Source organism: Mercurialis annua, linkage group LG8, assembly GCF_937616625.2.
Source record: "Mercurialis annua linkage group LG8, ddMerAnnu1.2, whole genome shotgun sequence".
Classification (NCBI taxonomy): Eukaryota; Viridiplantae; Streptophyta; class Magnoliopsida; order Malpighiales; family Euphorbiaceae; genus Mercurialis; species Mercurialis annua.
The window spans coordinates 37,237,691-37,258,874 of NC_065577.1; the positions used below are offsets into that span (position 1 = coordinate 37,237,691).

Below are 21,184 nucleotides of genomic sequence, written 5' to 3' on the forward strand. Positions count from 1 at the left end.
ATTTTTTTAGGCCTAACCATTTTTCAAATGCAAAGCTTTACACCTTTTTTTATCAATTACGACCAAATCTTTTAGTTTTTACAATTATATCCAATTCAAATCTTTACATTTTCTATCAATTTCGATCAAATTCTAAAAAAATTCTAACTTCTAAAAAGAGTTAATATAAAATTTTGGTCGCAAGTAATAAAAATTGAAAGGTTTAGATTTTAAAAAATAAAATTTTGAAGTTTTGGACATAATTGCAAAAAAGCTTTTAAATTGGACATAATTGTAAAAATTAAAAGATCTGGTCGTAATTGATAAAAAAAACATGATTCGGATTTAAAAATAGTTAGACTTTTGTTAAGCGTGTGAGTTTATTTGCACCATTTAAAAAAATCGGGCCTTAAATAATTAAGAAAAAAATTACATGTTCTTTTGAATAATTTGTATGTTATTTTTACCTTAATATTTATAACATAAACGCAATTGTTTTCTAGTTTTAAGCAAAAAAAATGTAAATGGTCCCATTATTTATTTTAAAGGTCAATTAATCCAACGATTGGGGATTAACTATCGAAGAAAGGGTCAACGCGCCCCCTGAACTTGTGACACGGGGTCATCTAACCCAATTTATACTTTTGTAAACAACAAACTCGAAAACTCTTCAATTTTGGGTCAGATAACCCCATAATTATATTTTTAAAACATGTAAAATACAAATCGGAGGCGAGGGATACAAAAAAGTAATTAGATATTTTTCTAATTATTGCAATATAATTATTTTAAATTTATTTTTTGAAATAAAAATATAAATTATCGGGTTATTTGACCCAAAAATGAAAAATTTTGGGGTTAATTGCTCAAAAAAATATAAATTAGACTAGATGACCCCGTGTTACAAATTGAGGGGGCGCGTTTACCCTTTCTTCATTAACTATCTTCCAAAAAAGTAACGACCCCACAAAGATCACAACACCAACCCGTATCATATGTATTTAGTAACCCAAATTAGTAGATACTCCTATTTCTATATACTCAAGATATTTTGTTTTCATTTTCTTTTCTTATCAAACAAATTGATATTTCCCTTTTAAAAAAAATGAGAATATTCTCATTAAATATTTTGATCAAAATTAAACTTTTTTCTGTTTTTAAATTTTTTTTAGGTTTATTTTACATTTTATTGCCATTAAATTATTTTTTAAAAATATAATTACCTTATATGATTGTATATCATATCAAGTACTACTAATAAGGTAAATATTTAGAATTATTTTTAAAAAGAATAAAGTATCGCTTCACCCTCTCAACTTAGCACAAAAAAATAAAAAAATCATTCTCGAGCAAAAGGAGTCATTTCAAATCAGAAGTTGGTATTTTCATATCAGTTTCACCCCTCTGACCAAAAAAAGAGTTAGATTAAATTTACTCTAATTAATCCTAGCTAACCTTAATAAAATTAATTACAAATTTAATTGTAACCTAATTAAATTTTGAATAAAACTCTAGTTAATCATAACCAATTCTTATTAATTCTAAATTAACCTTAATTAACCCTAAACCTAACGAAACCATATCCAGCTAAACCTATCTATTTTCATCATCTTCTTCTTCCATATCGCCGCCACACGTTGCCCGACAACAAAGGTGGCCCTAAAGTTCCCGGAGATGACAATAGAGCAGCACCATAAAGTTATCAAGCAAAATCATCATATAAAACATGGCAACCAAATCAAACCACCTGCAACTGATTTTGACAAAATACAACAAACTCCCTGCTGCCTAAACTGTCGTCGTTTCTCCTTAAACTCGTCATTGTTGCTCCCTAAAATGAACACTTGAAGAATAAACAAATAAGGATGAGGAAAAAAGATCCCATCAGTCGACGGGCTAACCCAGCTGCTGGTTTATTTCTTCGTCGAAGAATCATGACTGCGTTCGTTCGTCGTCTTCTTCGATTCAACATGAAAATCGAAGAATTAGTGGCGGACGGAAAAAGTAGGTAGTGGCGGTGGCTGTAACATTTAGAAGAAATGAGGAGAAGAATGGAAAAGAAAGAAAAAAAAAATATGATTGATTGGAAAAAATATAAAAAGGTTCCTATATTTTTATTTTAAAATTGATAATATTTTTGAACTTTAATTACACGGATATAATTAAAATTGAAAATGATTAAGTATTAATTTGATGAATCAACTAAATATTAAGGGCGCCACCTTTCAGCATCACGGGCGCGATATTGACCTTGCGGGCACGAGCCTCTACTTCACGGGCGCGACCTTTGCTCAGGTTTGAAACCCCAACTTTCTTCAGCATGTCACAGGCGCGAACTTAGAGTCACATGCACGTAGCTTATGATCGTTGAATGTCCAACAGATATATTTGAAGACCCCCAAATAAAATCACGACATGCGACACTAGCCGTTGAAGATTCTGACAAAGAATAGAATGTCGTGGGCGCGACATCAGGGTAGCGGGCGCGACTTTCTTGATGACAGCTTATTTTGTTCATTTGTACTTTATTTTTAGTTTGTTTTGAGTATAAATATAAACTCATATGCAATGTTTTAAGGTTAATCATTTATAAACCTTCAAACCAATGTTTTAAAACCCGGACCGGTGACAGAACCGGCGAGCCTAACGGTTCAAGGTTCAACCGGTTTAACCGGTTCAGCCGCAGGTTCAACCGCTCAAGCGATAGTTGAAATCTAAATACAAATATAAAAAATAATTAACAAATGAATTACAAAAATAAATTATGGAAAGATATATAATAGTAATAGAAATAAAAAGATTATAGAAAACCAATTAAGGAGATAAATGTCGAGATAAAGAAAATAAATTCAATTAAAACATTGATTATGCAAAGCCTTAATACAGGGTCTGTTAGTATTAGTAATGAAAAATGCAAAATAGCATTAATAACAAGTTGACTTTGGAAAGAATGCTAAAGTAAAAGAATTAAACAAAATAGGAAAACGTTTACTCCATCATCATTTAATACAAATCATAGCAAATACCAAATATACCAAATAATCAAGGCCAAGCAAATAGTAAAAAGAAAGAACTGATGGCGGCAACAGGAAGAGAAATGGTTAGGTTATTCGTTGGTTTTTCTTAGATTTATTAGAACCGGCCGGTTTTAGGATTTAACCGGTTTTCCGGTTGTCCGGTTCTTTACGGGTTTTTCCGGTTCAAAGAGGTTGAACCGGTAATCCGGGTTTCAGGATGAAATCGGACCGGACAGGTCTTCGGTTACCGGTTAAACCGGTTGAACCGGCCGGTCCGGTCCGGGTTTTAAAACACTGCTTCAAACAATAAATTTTTCATATTTAAATTATTTTTGTTTTTTTTTATAGTTTTGGAGTAAACTTGCGAACTCATAAATCATTATAAGTTAGGTTCATTTTTGAAAAAACTTAACTCTAATAAGTTGGAGATTAATTTTGAAAAATTTCATAGTTGGTGTTTAGCTCCAAAGCACTAAGTTTGGAGTTAGTTTAGAAAACTCATTTAGTGAATTCTAAATCTCAATGTTTAATTGATTAGTGGAGTATGGTCGATTTGTGATCTGAACCACTCTAAAAGCATCTCCAATGCAATGCTAAAATGAAGTGCTAATGTCATAATTTAGCATTTAATCTTAAAATGCATCTCCAATGCAGTGCTATAGTTTGTGCTAAATTTAGCATATGCTATATCACGTGCTAAATTTAGCACAGACTATAGCATATGCTAAAATTCAACAACCAATAGCAATTCACTATTAATTACAATTTTACCATAGTCATTTTTTGTATTTATTATTTTAACCTACTTTTTTTTATTTTTTTATTACTTTTTTCATTTTAAATTTTATGCTTCTATTTAATTTTACAACATCGATTTGATTTTTTAATAGTAGACCATACATCAATATAATAAAAAAAACTAAATAATTTATTTTTATATAATTCATCGATTCTTTTAATTATATCTTTTGAAAAGCTCATTATTAAATTAAAAAAAATATTACATAAATTTTAGTTTAAAATATTTAATTAAAAAAATTATTAAATAATTAGCAATTAATAAAATTAAGAGATAATTATCTTAATAAATAATTATAACATTTCTTTTTAACTTTGTGCATTGGAGTAAAATTTGGAATGCTATGCTATCTATAGCATTTTACCACTTTTTCATGCTAAATTTAGCATAAAAAATAGCATCCCATTGGAGATGCTCTAAACCCTTGAATTCATCTTCTCTACTCTTAAACTCCATTTAATTTCTTATTTACGTAAAAAAAATAATTTTTTCATTCACAATCAAATAATTAAGGTTTGCAATACCCTAAAAGGAATTACACTATGCAATTAGTATTAAAAAAAGCTTAAAAAGACCTTAATTTTACACTTTAAAAACTTTCAAATTTCAATTGTTTTCTTATAATTTTAAAAATTTAATTCTACATCAATTTTAAATAAAAAAATAAGGAACCTTTTTGTTCTTTTTTTTCCATTAAGTCTTTTTCTTCATATTTTAGAGTTCCCGACTACTGCCACTAACAGCCCACCTCCTCACCTGAGACGAAGAGTTACTACTCCTCGTTTGCGAGGAACAAATTGGCGAGGTTCAACAGTAATGAATTTTCAGGCGATTGAGTTTTTATGAAGTAGATTTTTCGGCTATTGAGTTTTTCGGCGTTGAATTTTGCCGAAGTTGAGTTTTCCGGCGGTGGAATTGTTGGGTGGTTGAGTATTTTTTGGTGGTTTATTGATTAGTGTTTAATTTGGTCTAAAATGTTTAACTGAAACAAAAATGTTTCTATTTTAATTTGATCTAATTATAGTTTAGTTAGGATTAATTACAGTTAACTAAAGTAAATTATGAAATCCATTATGTGAGGGCCTTTTTGAAACGGTTTATTATGTTTGTGGATTTCTTGTACCCTTTTATTAATTTTGACGTTTTTTAATATTTTGTGTCAATATTAAAAGGTAAATTTTATTTTATTTTTATGAAAATATTAGAAGGTAAAATGATCTTCGTTTTTTTTTTAAAGTTAGAATCTATTAACACAAGATTAAAGTACAATCAAGAAAGTCATATGATAAAATTTCACAATATAATCTTTCTAACTCTACTCTATCAAAGATATAATAAACAATAAAGGCATCAAGTAAAATTAATCGAAAATAAAAAGACTCAAGCCGGGGATCTCGCTAAGATTGCCAACTTCGGCCACAAACGACGAACAAAGTCCCGTTGTGTGTGAGGGTCTTTGAGTACGAATCACTTCCGATTTACACCTTGAAACCTCTAGATCCGATGAAGTTTAGTATTTCCGATCATCTTTGTCCATGGAATTCGCCGAAATTAGATAGAAAACTTCAAAATCTTAGATCTACAAGAAATTGACTTTAAAGTTCGAATAATCGCTATAAATTTTTGATAGATCTAAAAAAACCAACTATAAACAACCATAAAACCAAACAAATTTCAACAAGAAAATATAAAATCCATATCGAAGAACTACATAGCGGAAAGTTTTTATTGGAATAAAGAGTAGATTTATAAAATATTTAGTATTTATGGGCTGAAAGGAGGTGATTTCCGGTTGAAACCGGATAATACCTTCTTCCACCCTTCAAATGGTGAAGATAAGATGAATTTTTTTTTAGAGAGAAGGGGAAGGAAAAGATTTTTTTAGAGAGAAAAGTTGTTTGAATGATCCTCGTTCAAAAGTTATGGTACAACTTACAAGAAAGACTAAAAACCCGACAGAACAAAGGTAATTATACAAATTTGTCCTTTCCTAAAATATAAGACTAGGACGTGTTTTTACACTGTTCAAGGAAATGGATATGTTTCTGTACGTTTTGCCTATACTAAAAATAGAACTTCTAATGATTCATCAATATTATTAATTTAGGGCTAATAGTCACTCACCTCTCTAACTTTTAACTCTTGATCACTAAAGTTTTTTAAATTTTAGTTTCGTCCATAAAGTTTTGAATTTAAAATTGATGATGACCAATTAATTCTTTACCATTAAATCTTTTAACACCGTCAATTTTGACTAATGTGGCATTTAAAAATAATGAATCATAATACTAATAGTAAATGCCATATTATCTTCTACATTATAGAAAAATTTTAAAATTTTAAAAATTCTAAAACCTTTGGAACTTTAAAATTAAAAAATTATATAGCTAAAACCCCACCAATTTGGCCGCCTTCAAACTAGGAGGGTATTTGGTTCAGCTTTTTGGTGGAAATTTTAGCTTTACTTTCCAAAAAGCTCCACCAAATTATTTTGTGAGAATTTTTTTAAAGTTTTTTGAACCTCCATCAGCTGCTGTTTAAAAAGCTCAATTTTAGAGTTTTTTTGCCAACAACTGATAGTTGTTTCAATATTTTTAATTATTTAGACAAAATTACCCTAATAGAATATATCATTTTTTTAATACATTAAATTATTTAAATTATTTTTAAATACTCTAATTATTTATAAATTATATAATATTATTTTATTTATTTTATTTATTTTAAAACAACTATAAATTAATATGTTTTTGAAAAAGTTATTATAAATTTATCAAAAAATATATAAATAAGTTTAAATTAAATATTATTTCTTATAAAAAATAGTTATTATTATTTTTTTATAAATAATATATGATATAATATATTCATAATTTAATAAATAAAAAGTATGCTCTTTACGATCATTTTATATATAAACAACTACAACTAATTAAATCTCACCAAACACTTATGTCTATCAGCTATCAGCTACCAGCCAACAGATAACAGCTAATAGCCATCAGCTACAAGAAACAGATGAATCAAACAGGCTTTAAACACTGCTGCTAGTCTCACTAAATCAAGCTCCTTCTTCACTTCAAAATCCTCCATTAGTGCCGCCACATAGATCCGTCGTTTCAAAGCTTTTCTCATCAAATAGATAATCAACTATTATATTTAATTTTAAAATGAACTCTTCTCATACTATTTCTCTAACTATAATTATTATTTTATCTGATGTGAATATAGTAAAATAAAATTTATTTAGATTCACCAAAAATATACTGTACATTCCTATTTAAAGTCTATCACAAATTAACATCACATGAACACAATAATAACATTCAGTGCCATGATTCGATCTCTCTGGAGTCTCCTTTTCTTCAGAAATTCTAGCCGCAACAATAGAAAGGTGATTTTGGCCATTTTTTTGGTTCAAAATCACCTCTCCACCATCTCGTTTTCTCTTTAAATGTCGTATTTAGTTTATTTTGCGTTAATAATTACAGATCTGGAATCTGTTGGTATTTTTCTTTTTTTCCTTTATGGATGTTTTATCTTTCTTAGTGGAGTTTTGCCTCTTATCCTTTATGGATTTTGCTATTTTCTAATGAAATTATCTACAGAGCGCAGATCTGAAGTGCTATCAGTAGAAATTTTATTTCTAATTTCTCTCAATCGGACTCATTCAAAGATCAAAAGGTCGATTTGTGATTTAAAATAACCTTCGAGTGGAGCGGACGGATCGCCGCGAGTTACATATTGAAAGCGTTTCGTCAACGCGATTGAAGAAATTAGATATAATTTTTTGTTAGTTTACTAATGTTCTAATAGTGTATTTCTTGAATATTTTGATTTACTCAATATTTGATGAGGTTGTATTTTTATTCTCTATTAATAAAATTTTCATTATTCAAAAAATAAAACATTCATTGCCATGACTCAACAAATTAATATTAAATTTAAATTATGATTTTATTTAATATTAAATAACACCACCAAAATTTCACTAAAAAACCTTTGACAGCCGACTCCCGTAGTGGATTTTTTGAATTCAATGTTTTTGTAAATATTCTTTATATTTTGAAAATTATTTTATCATACCACTGTTTTTATATTTTTTGTTGAAATTGTTGTGAAAAAATTCCTTAATTGATTTTTGATATTTATGTTGAAATTAAAGAGTAATTTTTTAATTGACGGACCACCAAGTATAAATTCTTGCCTAAAGTGATATTTAGGTTAATAATCACCCACCTCCTCGACCTTTATCCTAAATTTCACTAAATCTCTTATTCTTTCAAAATCTTTACTAAATCCTCCTACTTTTCACTGCCCTTGAGGATAAAAATACCCCTTATTTTTTGGCGGCTGTAATTCTTATAAAAAAATGGCGGCGCTAGATGTCCACTAACACATTACCAAATATCCAAAAATAAATAAATAAAAACATTCAAAATACCCCTAAAATATTTTAATCCAACCACATTCAATCAAACCCAACCCATCCGATCAACATATCCATCACCGTCCGCCGCCGCGGCTCTCCGGTCGTCTGTTCAAGAACACAAATTTGTTCAAGAACAGAAATCTGTCGTTCAAGAACAGAAACCTGTTCTTGAACATATTAAATATGTTCTTCAGAACAAAAATCTGTTCGCCAAGAACAAATCCAAATGGATTTGTTCTTGGCGAACAGATCGTCTTCTTAGACGAACTGAGAAGACCAACTAGTCTTCTCAGCTCGTCTGAGAAGACGAGAAGACAACCCATGGGTCGTGTTCTTGCCTGAGAAGACGATCCAGCTGGGTCGTCTTCTCAGGCGAGAAGACGACCCAGCTTCGTCTTCTCACCTGAGAAGACGACCAGAGGGGTCGGGTGGATTGGATCGGTTGGTAGACTGTAAGGGTGTCAAAATGGGTTCTGGATCGTCTTCTCGCCTGAGAAGACGACCCAGCTGGATCGTCTTCTCGCCTGAGAAGACGACCAGAGGGGTCGGGTGGATTGGATCGGTTGGTAGACTGTAAGGGTGTCAAAATGGGTTGGCGAGTCGTGTTCGTGTCTTGTCGACCCACTCTGTTGACACGATTAAGGTCAACACGAACACGACCCATTTAACTAATTATGTCAAAATTCTCAGCCCTAACACAACAGAAATTTTAAACGAGTGACACGACACGATTAACACGTTAAGATAAATGGGTAACACGATTAGTACAATTACACGGCTAACACGACACGACTAACACGGCCCACTTAACATTTAAGAAATTTTTAAATCATATAAATATAATTGTAACCTCAAATTTATCAATTAATTCTCAAATTGTAAAATTTTAATATAATTTATTTATTTTTATATTAATATAATTAATTTCGTAATTTATTATATATTTTTTATAATTATAACTATTTTATTTTTATATTATTATAAATAATAGAATTTATAAACGGGTTAGGTGGGTTAGATGGGTTCGCGAGTCAACCCGTGAAAAGACCCATTTATTTCGTGTCATAAACGGGTTGACACGTTTTCGACACAAACCCGCTAAACCTCAACCCGGATTCGCCAAACTTACGGGTTAGACGAATCGTGTTATCGTGTCATGACCCATTTTGACACCCGTAATAGACTGGGTTTGAATATATAATTTTGGTTGGGTTAGATTTTTTTTTCAAATATTAATTTGGAGGTTTTATTGGTTTTTTAATTTTTTAGGGTATTTTGGTGATATGTCAGCTGACATGGCGCCGCCAATTTTTTTAAAAATGACAACCGCTAAAAAAATGATAGTGTTAGGGGTATTTTCGTCAATAAAGGCCGTGAATGAGCGCCACTATAAAAATTGGGGGGTTTAATGAATGTTTTGAAAGTATAAAAAATTTAGTGAAGTTTAGGATAAAGATTGAGGGAGATGGGTGATTATTAATATATAGAAGGAATGTCGATAGGCACAAGTATATACACACGACAAATTCTCTAGTTTGAAAGGTGAATCATGTGCTTAATAAGGTCAAGGAAGTACCTCTTCTCTTACTTGAAAAGCCAAATGTTACTCTTAAAGAAAAATTAAATGTTAGCTCCTTCCAATTTACATCTATAGCACTTGAGGACTCAGCCTAGATAGCTAAGTCGCTCTATTCGCGTGAGGTCGGAGGTTTGACCCCTACTCTCTATGCAGTCTATTGTTTCGGTTGGTTTAAAAAACAATTTAAAAACTAAATAATATACTAAAAATAATAACTAATTTTTGCTAACAATCTCTGTAAAAAAAACTAAAAAAAAACATCTAAACCCATATAATAAATTAGTAAATGATGCACAAGTAATGTAAAAGTAAATGAATTATTAAAAATCTCCTAAAACTAGATTAAAGTAATTAAATTTTATCTTACTTTTAAACGATTAATTTTTTTCTTTAACATTTGGTCATATTTGTTATTGTCTTCACCATCATTTAATTTTATTAGTTGACTTAGTTAAATAATCTAATTGCTAGTATAATTAAAGTTTAACTTGGTCCCTATATTTTATTTTCATAAAATTTAAAGTTAATACAACAATAATAAACTCCAAGAAAAAGTAATATGTGATAATGTATTCAAATTCAAAATATCCTTTTCAAGTTTTACTTTTAGCATAATCTTCTGCAACTTTCACTCAACAAACATAATTTAAAAAATTTAAATTAGGGAGTAATGTGATTAGTATTTTTACTTTTATGAGGATTTTGTGATCAATATACTTACTTTTATGAGGATTATGTTCATATAATCACATCTTTTTGTATAAATAGGAGTTTATTATTTTATATAAGTGTAGCGACTACAAAGAAATATAAAAATAAGAGTTGTTGATACTAGGATAATAGAAGAATAATAGGCCAAAATAACTGCGAACAACTACGATATTATAAGTTTTTGTTTTCTCTTGACCGAATCTAGAACCTTAATTAGTATATTCATTTTTTTTATATAATTTCACTAATCAAATTTGAAGTTACCAAGAAATCATGCATAACACCAGATAGAGAGCCGTTGAATATGCCAGCTACGCCTAATATATGAAATGGATATAAAAATATTATATCCAGCCTGATATACAATCACTATTTACCCGACACATTAGGTATCCAACCTATTAAGTAAAAATATAATAAGTGATAAGTTCAATGGTGCTATAAATAATGTTACAAAAATAGTACACATTGTCTAATTCTACATCAAATTTATTTAAATTTTAATTTTTTTCTTCTTATTATAATAAATAAATAAAAATTAGAAAATTCTTGATCTTCATAAAGTAGATATGATTTTAATAAAAGAATAAAATAACCTATATAGAAAGAAACATAAATAATTGAAGGATGTAGAAGTCATGTAATAATGATAAGCCAACTACCAAATGTGTGGAGAGGAAAAGAAGAAAATGAAAGAGAGATAAAGAAACCTTAATGGAGTCAGATTTATGAGTGGAAATAATTATAACATCAATTCAAAAGAAAATATCCCATAAAGAACAAACTACATCTCCACCGTCCACATAAAAATTACATCAACAAAACAATGGTGTGATTGCCTAGAAAATGACAACTTAAGATTCCACATAAAACGACCTTTCTTCTTATAGTAATCTTAAATAGTATAAGTACCTTACTAAAATAGGCCTTAGTATAGTTAAATATTTTTAATTGAATAAATTAAATATAGAAAAAAAGATCATTTATGTCCTCAAAGTTAACTAAAATAATTTTTTTTAGATTAAACTATAGTCAATAAAATAAAAAGGATTAAATAGAATTAATAAAAGTGATCCCCAAATAAATTTTTATTCATGCAGTAATAATTAATAATAAAAGAATTTCTCATTTATTGTATTGCTAACTCTTATTGATGATATGTCCCCACTAAATAAGAACTGGAATTGGACTACTCTAGAGAGTCTAAATCCAATTTTATATGTTTTGGCATATATTCAAACCTTGCCTGTAAGGCATGAAATCAAAATTTATAAATTATTATTAAAATAAAGGTAGTTATCATACCTTAACTTGTTCTATATGTTTTTTTTATCTAACTTCTTGTCAATTTGTTTGTGATCATCATTTGATTTGAATCAATTTACAATATGGATGGATAGTATGAAATTTTTTTTTTATTATTATTATAACTACATTATTGTATGATTCTATCAAATTTTATCAGCCAACTCCTTTTAAAATTATACATTTTTAATACAATTATAAGGAATATTTATGTTCATCCAAGTGTGAGAATCCACTTTTGCATATCTTATATAAAATGTTACTATAATTTTTTTATTATGATAGGAGAGGAGCAAATTCAATACTAACCTGTTTTAAATGACAATACTAACATAAGTATACAATTTTAAAAGATAATACTCCTTATAACCTGTTTTAAATGACAATACTAACATTATTATACAATTTTAAAAGATAATACTCCTTATAACCTGTTTTAAATGACAATACTAACATTATTATACAATTTTAAATGACAATACTCCTTATAACCTGTTTTAAATGACAATAGTAACATAATTATACAATTTTGTTTTTGTACTTGGCATCTTTATCTTCAATTGAAATTAGATTTTTTATGAATAAATGATGAGTATTAATAAGAATTTAAATTTCAACATACTTTAATTAACTAATACGCTAATAGTATTAATTAGGTCTATTATAGAAGACTATAGAATTAATGTATTTTTTATTTTTCTATCTAAAATATTAATGTCAAGTTTTTATCTCAATTTATATTAAACTCTCTTTTATCTCTTATTTGTTTTGTAAAATTAACGACTTTAATTTTAAATATAATTTACAAGACCACAATTAATAAACAAAATTAGAAAAATAACAGTAATAAATGTCTTCTTAATTTATGAATGTGTCCCTTTTTATAAGCGTGGTTTAGTTCGATTTTGGTTATTTTCAAACTGTATCAAACTGATTTGTACTCACCTCTAGATGAAATTCACTTTTTTTGTTATTATTTTTTATTTTTGATGCAAATAAATGACATTTATATTGCCCTTGAGGCGCAAAAATGACTACTGATTTTAAAGGTGCAAAAATGACCTTCAATTTAATGATGAAATATAAATATAACTTTATCTAACAGAGGAGTTTAAATTTTAGTTTTCAAAATATTAAAATTGCTTTTGCACATCGATAGCAGCATGAGAGTCCTAATCGAAATCAAAAAATATAAAAAAGTCAAGTGAAATTTTAGGAAAAACTAGGGTTATTTTTGTACTTTATCCCTTTTAACCTTTTTTCCCCTTGAGAAAACAACATTGTGAACTAGCTTATGTTTATTAGTTAAGATCCTCGTATCATTGTAATCCAATTGTTGCACTCCACGTATGGAAATCCTTTTCAAATGATGATAAGGTGGGCCAAACGCCATGACCATGGAAAATACTAAGATAATTAGAACAATGATTATTCACGTGTTTTTCAAACGCGCCTTCAAAGACAAAATATTTCTCATTTGAATTGAAATTCCCTGAAATTTATTTGAATTTAAAAGGGTCATATTCACAATTGGAAAGTTCTTATTTAAACTCGGTCTATGAAAAATTCATAGACCTATCCAATGAGGTGTTAGAGAAATGAGAAAAAAGAGAAAATAATGAAAAAGAGAGAAAATTGTGTTAGATTTTCTAACACCTCATTGGATAGGTGCATGGAAAATTTATGGACCCGGACTAGATAACAATTTTCCTTCACAATTTACACCGTTCATATTACAATGAACGGTGTAAATTATGAACATGACCCCCTCAAATTCATTCTAAACTGAAGAAATTATGATTCCATATTAAACATTAACCAGCAATCTATTAAATCGTGAGTTTAAAATAATATATCGTTGTATATTAATTTTATTAAAGAGATTATAAATTGTTTATGATGTTGCAAATTAGTTATTTAAATGAAAACATCATATCAAATATTATAAAAAATTCAAAAAAAAAATATGAATGATAAATTTGTATCATAACGTCTTATTTTCTTATCGATATATTGGATCAATTCTAAATTAATTAAACTTTCAAAGAATGTAATAATATTGATTATTCCGAACAATAATTTATAAAATAGAATATATCAATATGTTGGGATTTTGAAGGCGGGAGATGTGCTCTATTTTTAAAACCAATGAGTGATTTTGGTGTGTTTTGGTGATGTAAATTAGAATTTATTGTATCAATTTTTAGTTCGATCAAAATTATTTATTGTTTATTTAAACTTTAGATTAAAATTCCTAATAAATTAAGATTTTTGTTAGATCGTTGAAGCATCTTTACAACATAGTGAAAATGAAAGTTCTAGCGATATTATTAGTGTTAGAAAATTTACATCCCTTTGAATTCATTTTGTTTATCATCATTGCGGAATTTTCATATTTAAATTTCGAATTTTATTTTGTTTCTTCAAATAAAGCAACTATTTTATTAAAATAGGCGTGATGTTTTAAAAAAAATTCCGACTTTACAGTCTCTTTTTGATTATACTCTGATATTAAAAACTTGTCCACTTTATTTTAATTCACATTTTATCGTTTCAATTGTACCCCAATTTTTTAAATTTTGTCAATAATTTTACTTAAATAAGAAAATCATTCAATTAATCATGTTTAAAGATAAAATTAAATTTATTTCCATTCAAAAAAGTACAAATAAATTCTTTATTTTTAAAATCTAGCTAAAAACTATAATTAAATAAAAATTAATTTTTAATTAATTTACTAAATCGAAATAAATTTTAAACAGGTACAATTAATACATGTTATACATGGAGAACGTCTTTGAATTTTTTCAAATAAAAAATCACTTTAATATTTCAGCATACAATTGAAACGACAAAAATGCGAAATAGGGTAAAATTGACAAATTTTCAACGTCCAGATATGATCGAAAAGGGGTTATAAAATTAAGGTTTTTTTATAAGATATTAGGCCGGTCAAATATTTTTGCTTTAACTGATTTAGAAAATAAATATATATACTTCAATATTTATCTTAAGGTAATTTGTCTTCAAAAAAAAAGTAAAGATAATAGAGCACAACTTTTTTTCATATTTTATTTTGTATGCCATTAAATTATTTGTCATTATCTATCAATTTGTATATAGAGAACATGGTAAAGTACAACTACTGTATATAATGATACTACCAACAAAAATTGATGGGTAACAAGAAAACAGTTTGATCTAAATAAAATGTTTGTGTCTGTTTTTTCCAACTATATTGACTAATTATTAGGAAATTTGATTTTGACTTTAAAAATAAAAATTTCAAGAATGTTTATTATATGTGTTTAGCTCCCAACCACATATGTATGTATAAATATATTCATTCTAATTTTCTTGTGGGACATGTTCAACCAAAATTAGATATTGACTATTAAATGTAGATACAAGCAAATGTTGATAAATTCTTAAATAATGAAACGTAAACATAGTCATATCATAATAGTACAACGTGAACCATAACTTGATAATTGGTAGTAGTATGGGGAATACTTTTTATCTTATCTCTTGTGCAATCTTTAAAAAAAAAAACATAAGTCCGTTTAAAAGTTTTGTACTATTAATTTTATTTAATTTTGATTTTTTATTAAGATTTTAATTTAGAAGTCATTTTATTGTTAATTTTATATAGTTATGATTCTTCTTTAGACATAATTATAGAAAATGTTATTGTTTCATGCAATTTAAAACGACTAAATATTGTAAATGGATATATAAAAAGTAAAGATGATCTAGATATTGTAGTCTGTTTCTTCGTCTTCCATAAAATTAAAAAAAAATAGGGAAGATACAAAAACAAGTTAAATATTTTTTCGTGTTAATGCATGAATCCCAATCTATTTCACTATAAGATTGGATCTTCAAAGTGTTTATTTGCAGAGTAAAACATGCCCTTTGAAGCATAAAATTAAACTACCATCATTAACCCATAAAGCCTAGAAACTTCAAATTATATTTTAATCTTTGATGAAAAAAGAAAGTATAATAATGTGAGTTTCGGCTCCTCTTCTTATCACGATGATGGTGTTCAATAGTTTCATATTACGGTATAATTTTTTCTGCCAAAGATTATAAAATAATGAGGGGTTTTATAGGCTAATGATGATGGTTTAATTTTTATGTTTAATTTAGGTTTGTTTGGAAATTCAGGGAATTAAATTGATATTTTAGGGTTAAGAATATAGGGATTAAATAAATAAAAAGACTTGCTACTAAAATAAAAACAATGATCAATTTCTGATCAACATTAAACGGTACACATAAACAAGACATAAACAAGTTTCACATTCTGATAAAATAATGTTAAGTGTGAAAGTTTAAATGAGCCTTTTTTATATAAATATGCACATTTTTAAACCTTATCCTCAGCCCAACCTTCAGGGGCATCGTATGATACTTTTTCCTAAAATAAAAACAATAGTCAATTCCATTTTGCTCTCTCCCGACTTTCGTGGAGTCCTTTCCTCTTTCTACCTTAGGGTTTCTCTAGGGTTAGGGATTTTTCTTCGTTTCTGAAGATTTCTCCATCGATTTTTGATCTTGTTAACATTTGAGTACGTCTGATATTCTTTTGTCTGGTCTGAGGTTGGTTGTGTTCGCAATATGGAAGAGGGTTTGGTTGAGGCTTGCTCAAAACTGAGACTCACAGAGTAGGAACAATGCACTATAACGTTAGAAGATGTGGTTGTTGAGGGGGCGGATGATAGGGCTGAGTTGAGCCTGGTTGGTAGGTTACTGACGAAAAAGCCTTATAATCTGGTGCATATGAAGAATGCCCTGATTAGCGCATGGCGTCTGGCGTCTGGCTAAAGGTTTTAACCTACGAGATATTAGAGACGAGCTGTTTGTTTGTGAATTTTTCTAAAAATGTTAGAAACAGAATTCTTAGGGAATCACCGTGGAACTTTGATAAACAACTTATCCTATTCGAACCTATGACTGGATATATGCAGCTGAACAACATGATTATCAATCATTGTCCAGTATGGGTGAGAATTTACAATTTACCGTTGAACTGTAGAGGTAGAGCTGCAATCAGGAAGCTGTGGATGAAGATTGGTATCGTCCTGGATATCGATCCCGGAGATAATGGTGAATGTAATCGTTACGGTCGAGTTAGGGTTGAAATGGATATTTCAAAACCAATAGTTAGAGGCACAAAAGTTATCAATCCTCTTGGCGATCAATGCTGGATTTCGTTCAAATATGAACATATTCATAATTTTTGCTATTGGTGCGGGATGTTAGATCATTTAGCTGCGGATTGTGAGGATAAACTGGAGGAGATTGAGGATTAATAATGGCCCTATGGTCCAGTTTTACGTGCTACTCCGCGTAAACGGTTATGATGGGAAATAGATCGTATGGTGCAAATGTTAACAAGGGAATAGAGAGACAACCCATATCGAGTTCTCCTTCAAACACTGGTGATACCAATCCAACAGTTAGGAGAGAATTGAATCTTGACGTGGAAGCGATGGAAAGAACCAATGTTGTGGAGGTTGGGGATCCTGTAGATAGGGCTGATGTTACACAACCTGCAGTGGTTACTATAACCCAAAACCAACTAGATGTCTTGTTGAAGTGAAAATTCAACAAGTCCAGCCAGTATCAAATGCTAAAGTTATTGGAGAGCAGTGTAGTGGGAATTCTGGTAGCAATCGTACAAATTAAAGAATCAACAGTTGAGATCCTGGACTCGGAGTAATGCACTAAGGCTTCCTGCACCGGGGGGATAGAAGGAGAGTAGGAAGAAAGTTATAAAAAGGGACCGTAGCATGTTGGAAGTGGATGTGGTGGATTCATCTGATCTTTTCTCAAAAAAAGTCAGAGATGGAATGTTGAATCGTTTCGAAAACATTGAGATATCGACGGAGACTGACGTTCAGTCTCGTCGGACGCAATGAAAATCTTCAGTTGGAACCTCCAAGGATTGGGGAATCCTTAGACGGTACGGGCTCTAAAATTATTTATTAAAAATAATTCCCCATATGTGGTTTTCTTGATGGAAACTAAATTAGTTCAAAGCGGATTCAGTAGTATTAGTAGAAGTCTCAGTTCTTTTAAGTTTTTCGTTGTTGATTCAGATGATCGAAGAGGTGGTCTTGTGCTTGGGTGGAATGAAAACATTGATATCCAAATCAGAGACTCATCTCAGAACCACATCGGCTTCACTGTGAATGATGTTGCTATCAATGGTGCATAGGACGGTGTGGGAGTCTTGTCACGACCCGATTTCCACCTCGCGGAACAAAGTAGGGGTTGTAGTGCCTCGCGGGTCCAGAGTTTCCTACCCTAGGAAATGTAGCAGTAGGTTCTTCAGGTTTGGTGTAATAGTACGGCTGGAGGGGTATGTCATTCCTCCTCAACTTACTTTCTATCTGCTTTGCACGCCCAGCCAGATATGCTACAGAATCAGACTTTACCGCCATGAGTTCCTCGAACTCAGGCCCTAAACCTTTGACGTACCTACTTGCAACTTCCTCACCATCACGAACTAACTCAGGTACTTCTTCACATAAACGCATAAACTCAACAGTATATGCCTCCACATTCAAGTCTTCCCTAGTGTACTTATCCATATAATCCCTTAGCCTATCCAAACTTTGGTTCTCTTGCACCTCCCACTCGCTCACGTATTCCCATGAATGATTCGGCGAGTGTCTTATTTGCTGTTGAACCCTCCTTAGATGGTCCACCTCAGCTAAGAACTCTTTTACCTTAAATCCCAAATAAGCCGATGTAGCAGTCGATTCAGACACAGAGCTACGGCTATTTCCAGTACTGTTTATATCTTCATTCAACATTCTCTCTAATTCCTCTACTCCAATAGCATCCTCCCATATGTCCATGTCACATGCTGATGTTGAGTCAACAGCCTCTATGGGAACAGATGTATCAGGTATAACAGGCAAACCTGGTACACTATGTGGATCAGACCCCACATGCGTATGAGCTCTACTAGGCCCAGACATACTGAAACACATGAAATTTTCAGCATAAGTACCGTATGTAATAGTTATAGAAAAATCACATTTTCATATAACAGGTATCAACTATTAAACTTATATAAGCAAAACATATAACAATCACACACAATTCAGAGAAAATCTAACTATTTTCTCAAACAAAAATTCAGAGGAAATCTTCGCTTTGTCCTGTGTTCAAACAGAACCATACTCCTCGAATACTGGTCATCTGCTCTGACCATTCCGCTCCATGATTGTAACGTGTTTATAACTTAGGAACATCTCACATGTTCCATCAGTTGTAACGTATCTCGAACACAAGAACAACTCATGTGTTCCTGATCAAAACATCAATACATATTACACACATGTATAACTGCTATCTATAGCTGAATGTATTCAATAACTGACAACTGATCAAGACATGACTCGAATCCTATGTTGCTGCAATAGTTCACTAGGAACTCTTATGACTTCTAGTACCTCTACTTAACATATATCAGCAACAATACTTCGGACATTCAAGTCCTAAAACATTGCTCTGATACCACACTTGTCACGACCCGATTTCCACCTCGAAACTCGAGCCGAGACCGGCGCTAGGGAATGGGAATGGTTGTTCCGAAACCCGTAGCAAGCCTAAAACCTCTATAAATTTTTCGCCTCTTAAATATAAATATATATCGTACATCGCGTACGACCCGTTTTCAGAAAACACCGCTAAAACATTTTTCCGTTTAACGTGGAAAACACATTCTGAAAATATTCATATAGGCGATATCGCGTTTTCAGAAATGCTGGTTGAATAACCCTAGTTATTTTGACCCACGCGCATTTCTGAAAACCGGTGCGGTGGTACAGGGACTTGGCTCACGTGCCTTGCCTCGCAGGCAGCCCTGTCTCAAACCGCGCACCCGAACAATATGTTTAATAAAATATATCGAACACTTTCCTTCTCAAAGCGTTGTATCAAACATATTTAAAAACATGCACAGCAGGCACACAAACGTAAGGCCAGCTAAAACTACACACAGTGTCTTTGCAGACCAAAGACACGAAGCTTGGCCACCCGTAGGGGACACCATAAAACACCATATGCCTATTGAGTAGCCACTTATTAGAGCTAGACAAAGTCAGGATTCCTATCAGAGTATATAGACAGAGGAACCATGACGTGACTACAGGCATATCAAACCTATATACACTATTGCAGCAGCTAAGAGTTTAAAGTGTTATTTACATAATAACAGGATAAGCTTCCCTGATGGAAAAGGGTGGAAGCTCGACCAGACCCGGTAGCTAGGTACCTGAAAATGATAAACAACAACGGGGTCAGAAATATAAATATTTCTGAGTGAGTAGATAGGTTTACAATTAAATACCAAAATCGCGTATATACAAAATATCGGTATATAAAAATATTACCAGTCCTCGATCCAAATGAAACCCTAATCCTGATTACGTTATAGTGCTATCATATATATAATGCATATGCACAACTCTTGTTTAATACAGGATGAGCTGTATACATATGTATCACAGCCATCTTGACTCTGTATAGGGTTGCTGGGCCGGAACTTAAATCACTGCCACCTCAGGACTACCCGATAGGTTTAAGCCGCTTTACAAGCATCTGGCTTAAAACCTAATCTCAATATGTATGCTTATAATATTTACCTCTCATCTAGTTCATTAACACCGGTGATCACACAGTCCTATTGTTGCCCAATAGATAGCTCGTTTCAGTGGATCTTCCTTGGCTAAGTTTCATACTTAGTGCGATTTATGGATTTAAAAACAATTGAATACTAATATTCAAAAGTAAACAAATGAACTCACAAACACCGCTAGGTCTGGAACTTAATCCTGTGGTTGTGGTCAGACTGCTGGCTAGCTGGTCGGACTAAACACACAAAGCAAACAGGATAAAACACATCAATATATGTTTCCTATAAAATTTCTAGGTCCTTAAACCCAGATCTAGGTCAAACATGTAATCATTTAAACATATAGCACTTATGGTCTGTTTTCTTTTAAAACCATATTATAAATTCCCATTTTGAGAAAACGTTCTAACTTCTCTCTAGAAGTTATTTTAGGTATCACAATACCTAAAGAAAACCATTTATAGTATAGACCTAATTGTCAAAACAATTCTCGGTCATATACTAAGTATTTAGCAAAAACGATTGCTAAATCTTTAAAACCGTTTAAACATTGACTTTAACTCTTTTAAAGTCCATTATAAACGTTTTAACTTTACTTTTAAAATCTCCTTTTAAAAGTCTTTAGGTTTAGTATATAAAACCTTTTCAATTTCTTCTAACACAAGTTATCGTTTTAAAACGTTTTCGAATCAACGAAACTACGTCA

The 21,184-nt window shown here is 30.6% G+C and overlaps 1 protein-coding gene across 1 annotated transcript; it reads left to right on the forward strand.

Annotated features, from left to right (window-relative positions):
• Nucleotides 1–16,630: 16,630 nt before the first annotated feature.
• LOC126662012 (uncharacterized) lies at nt 16,631–17,140 on the forward strand. The gene has a single exon (XM_050355897.1). It carries the CDS (start codon nt 16,631–16,633, stop codon nt 17,138–17,140), a length of 510 nt encoding a protein of 169 aa, XP_050211854.1.
• The last annotated feature ends 4,044 nt before the right edge of the window (nt 17,141–21,184 follow it).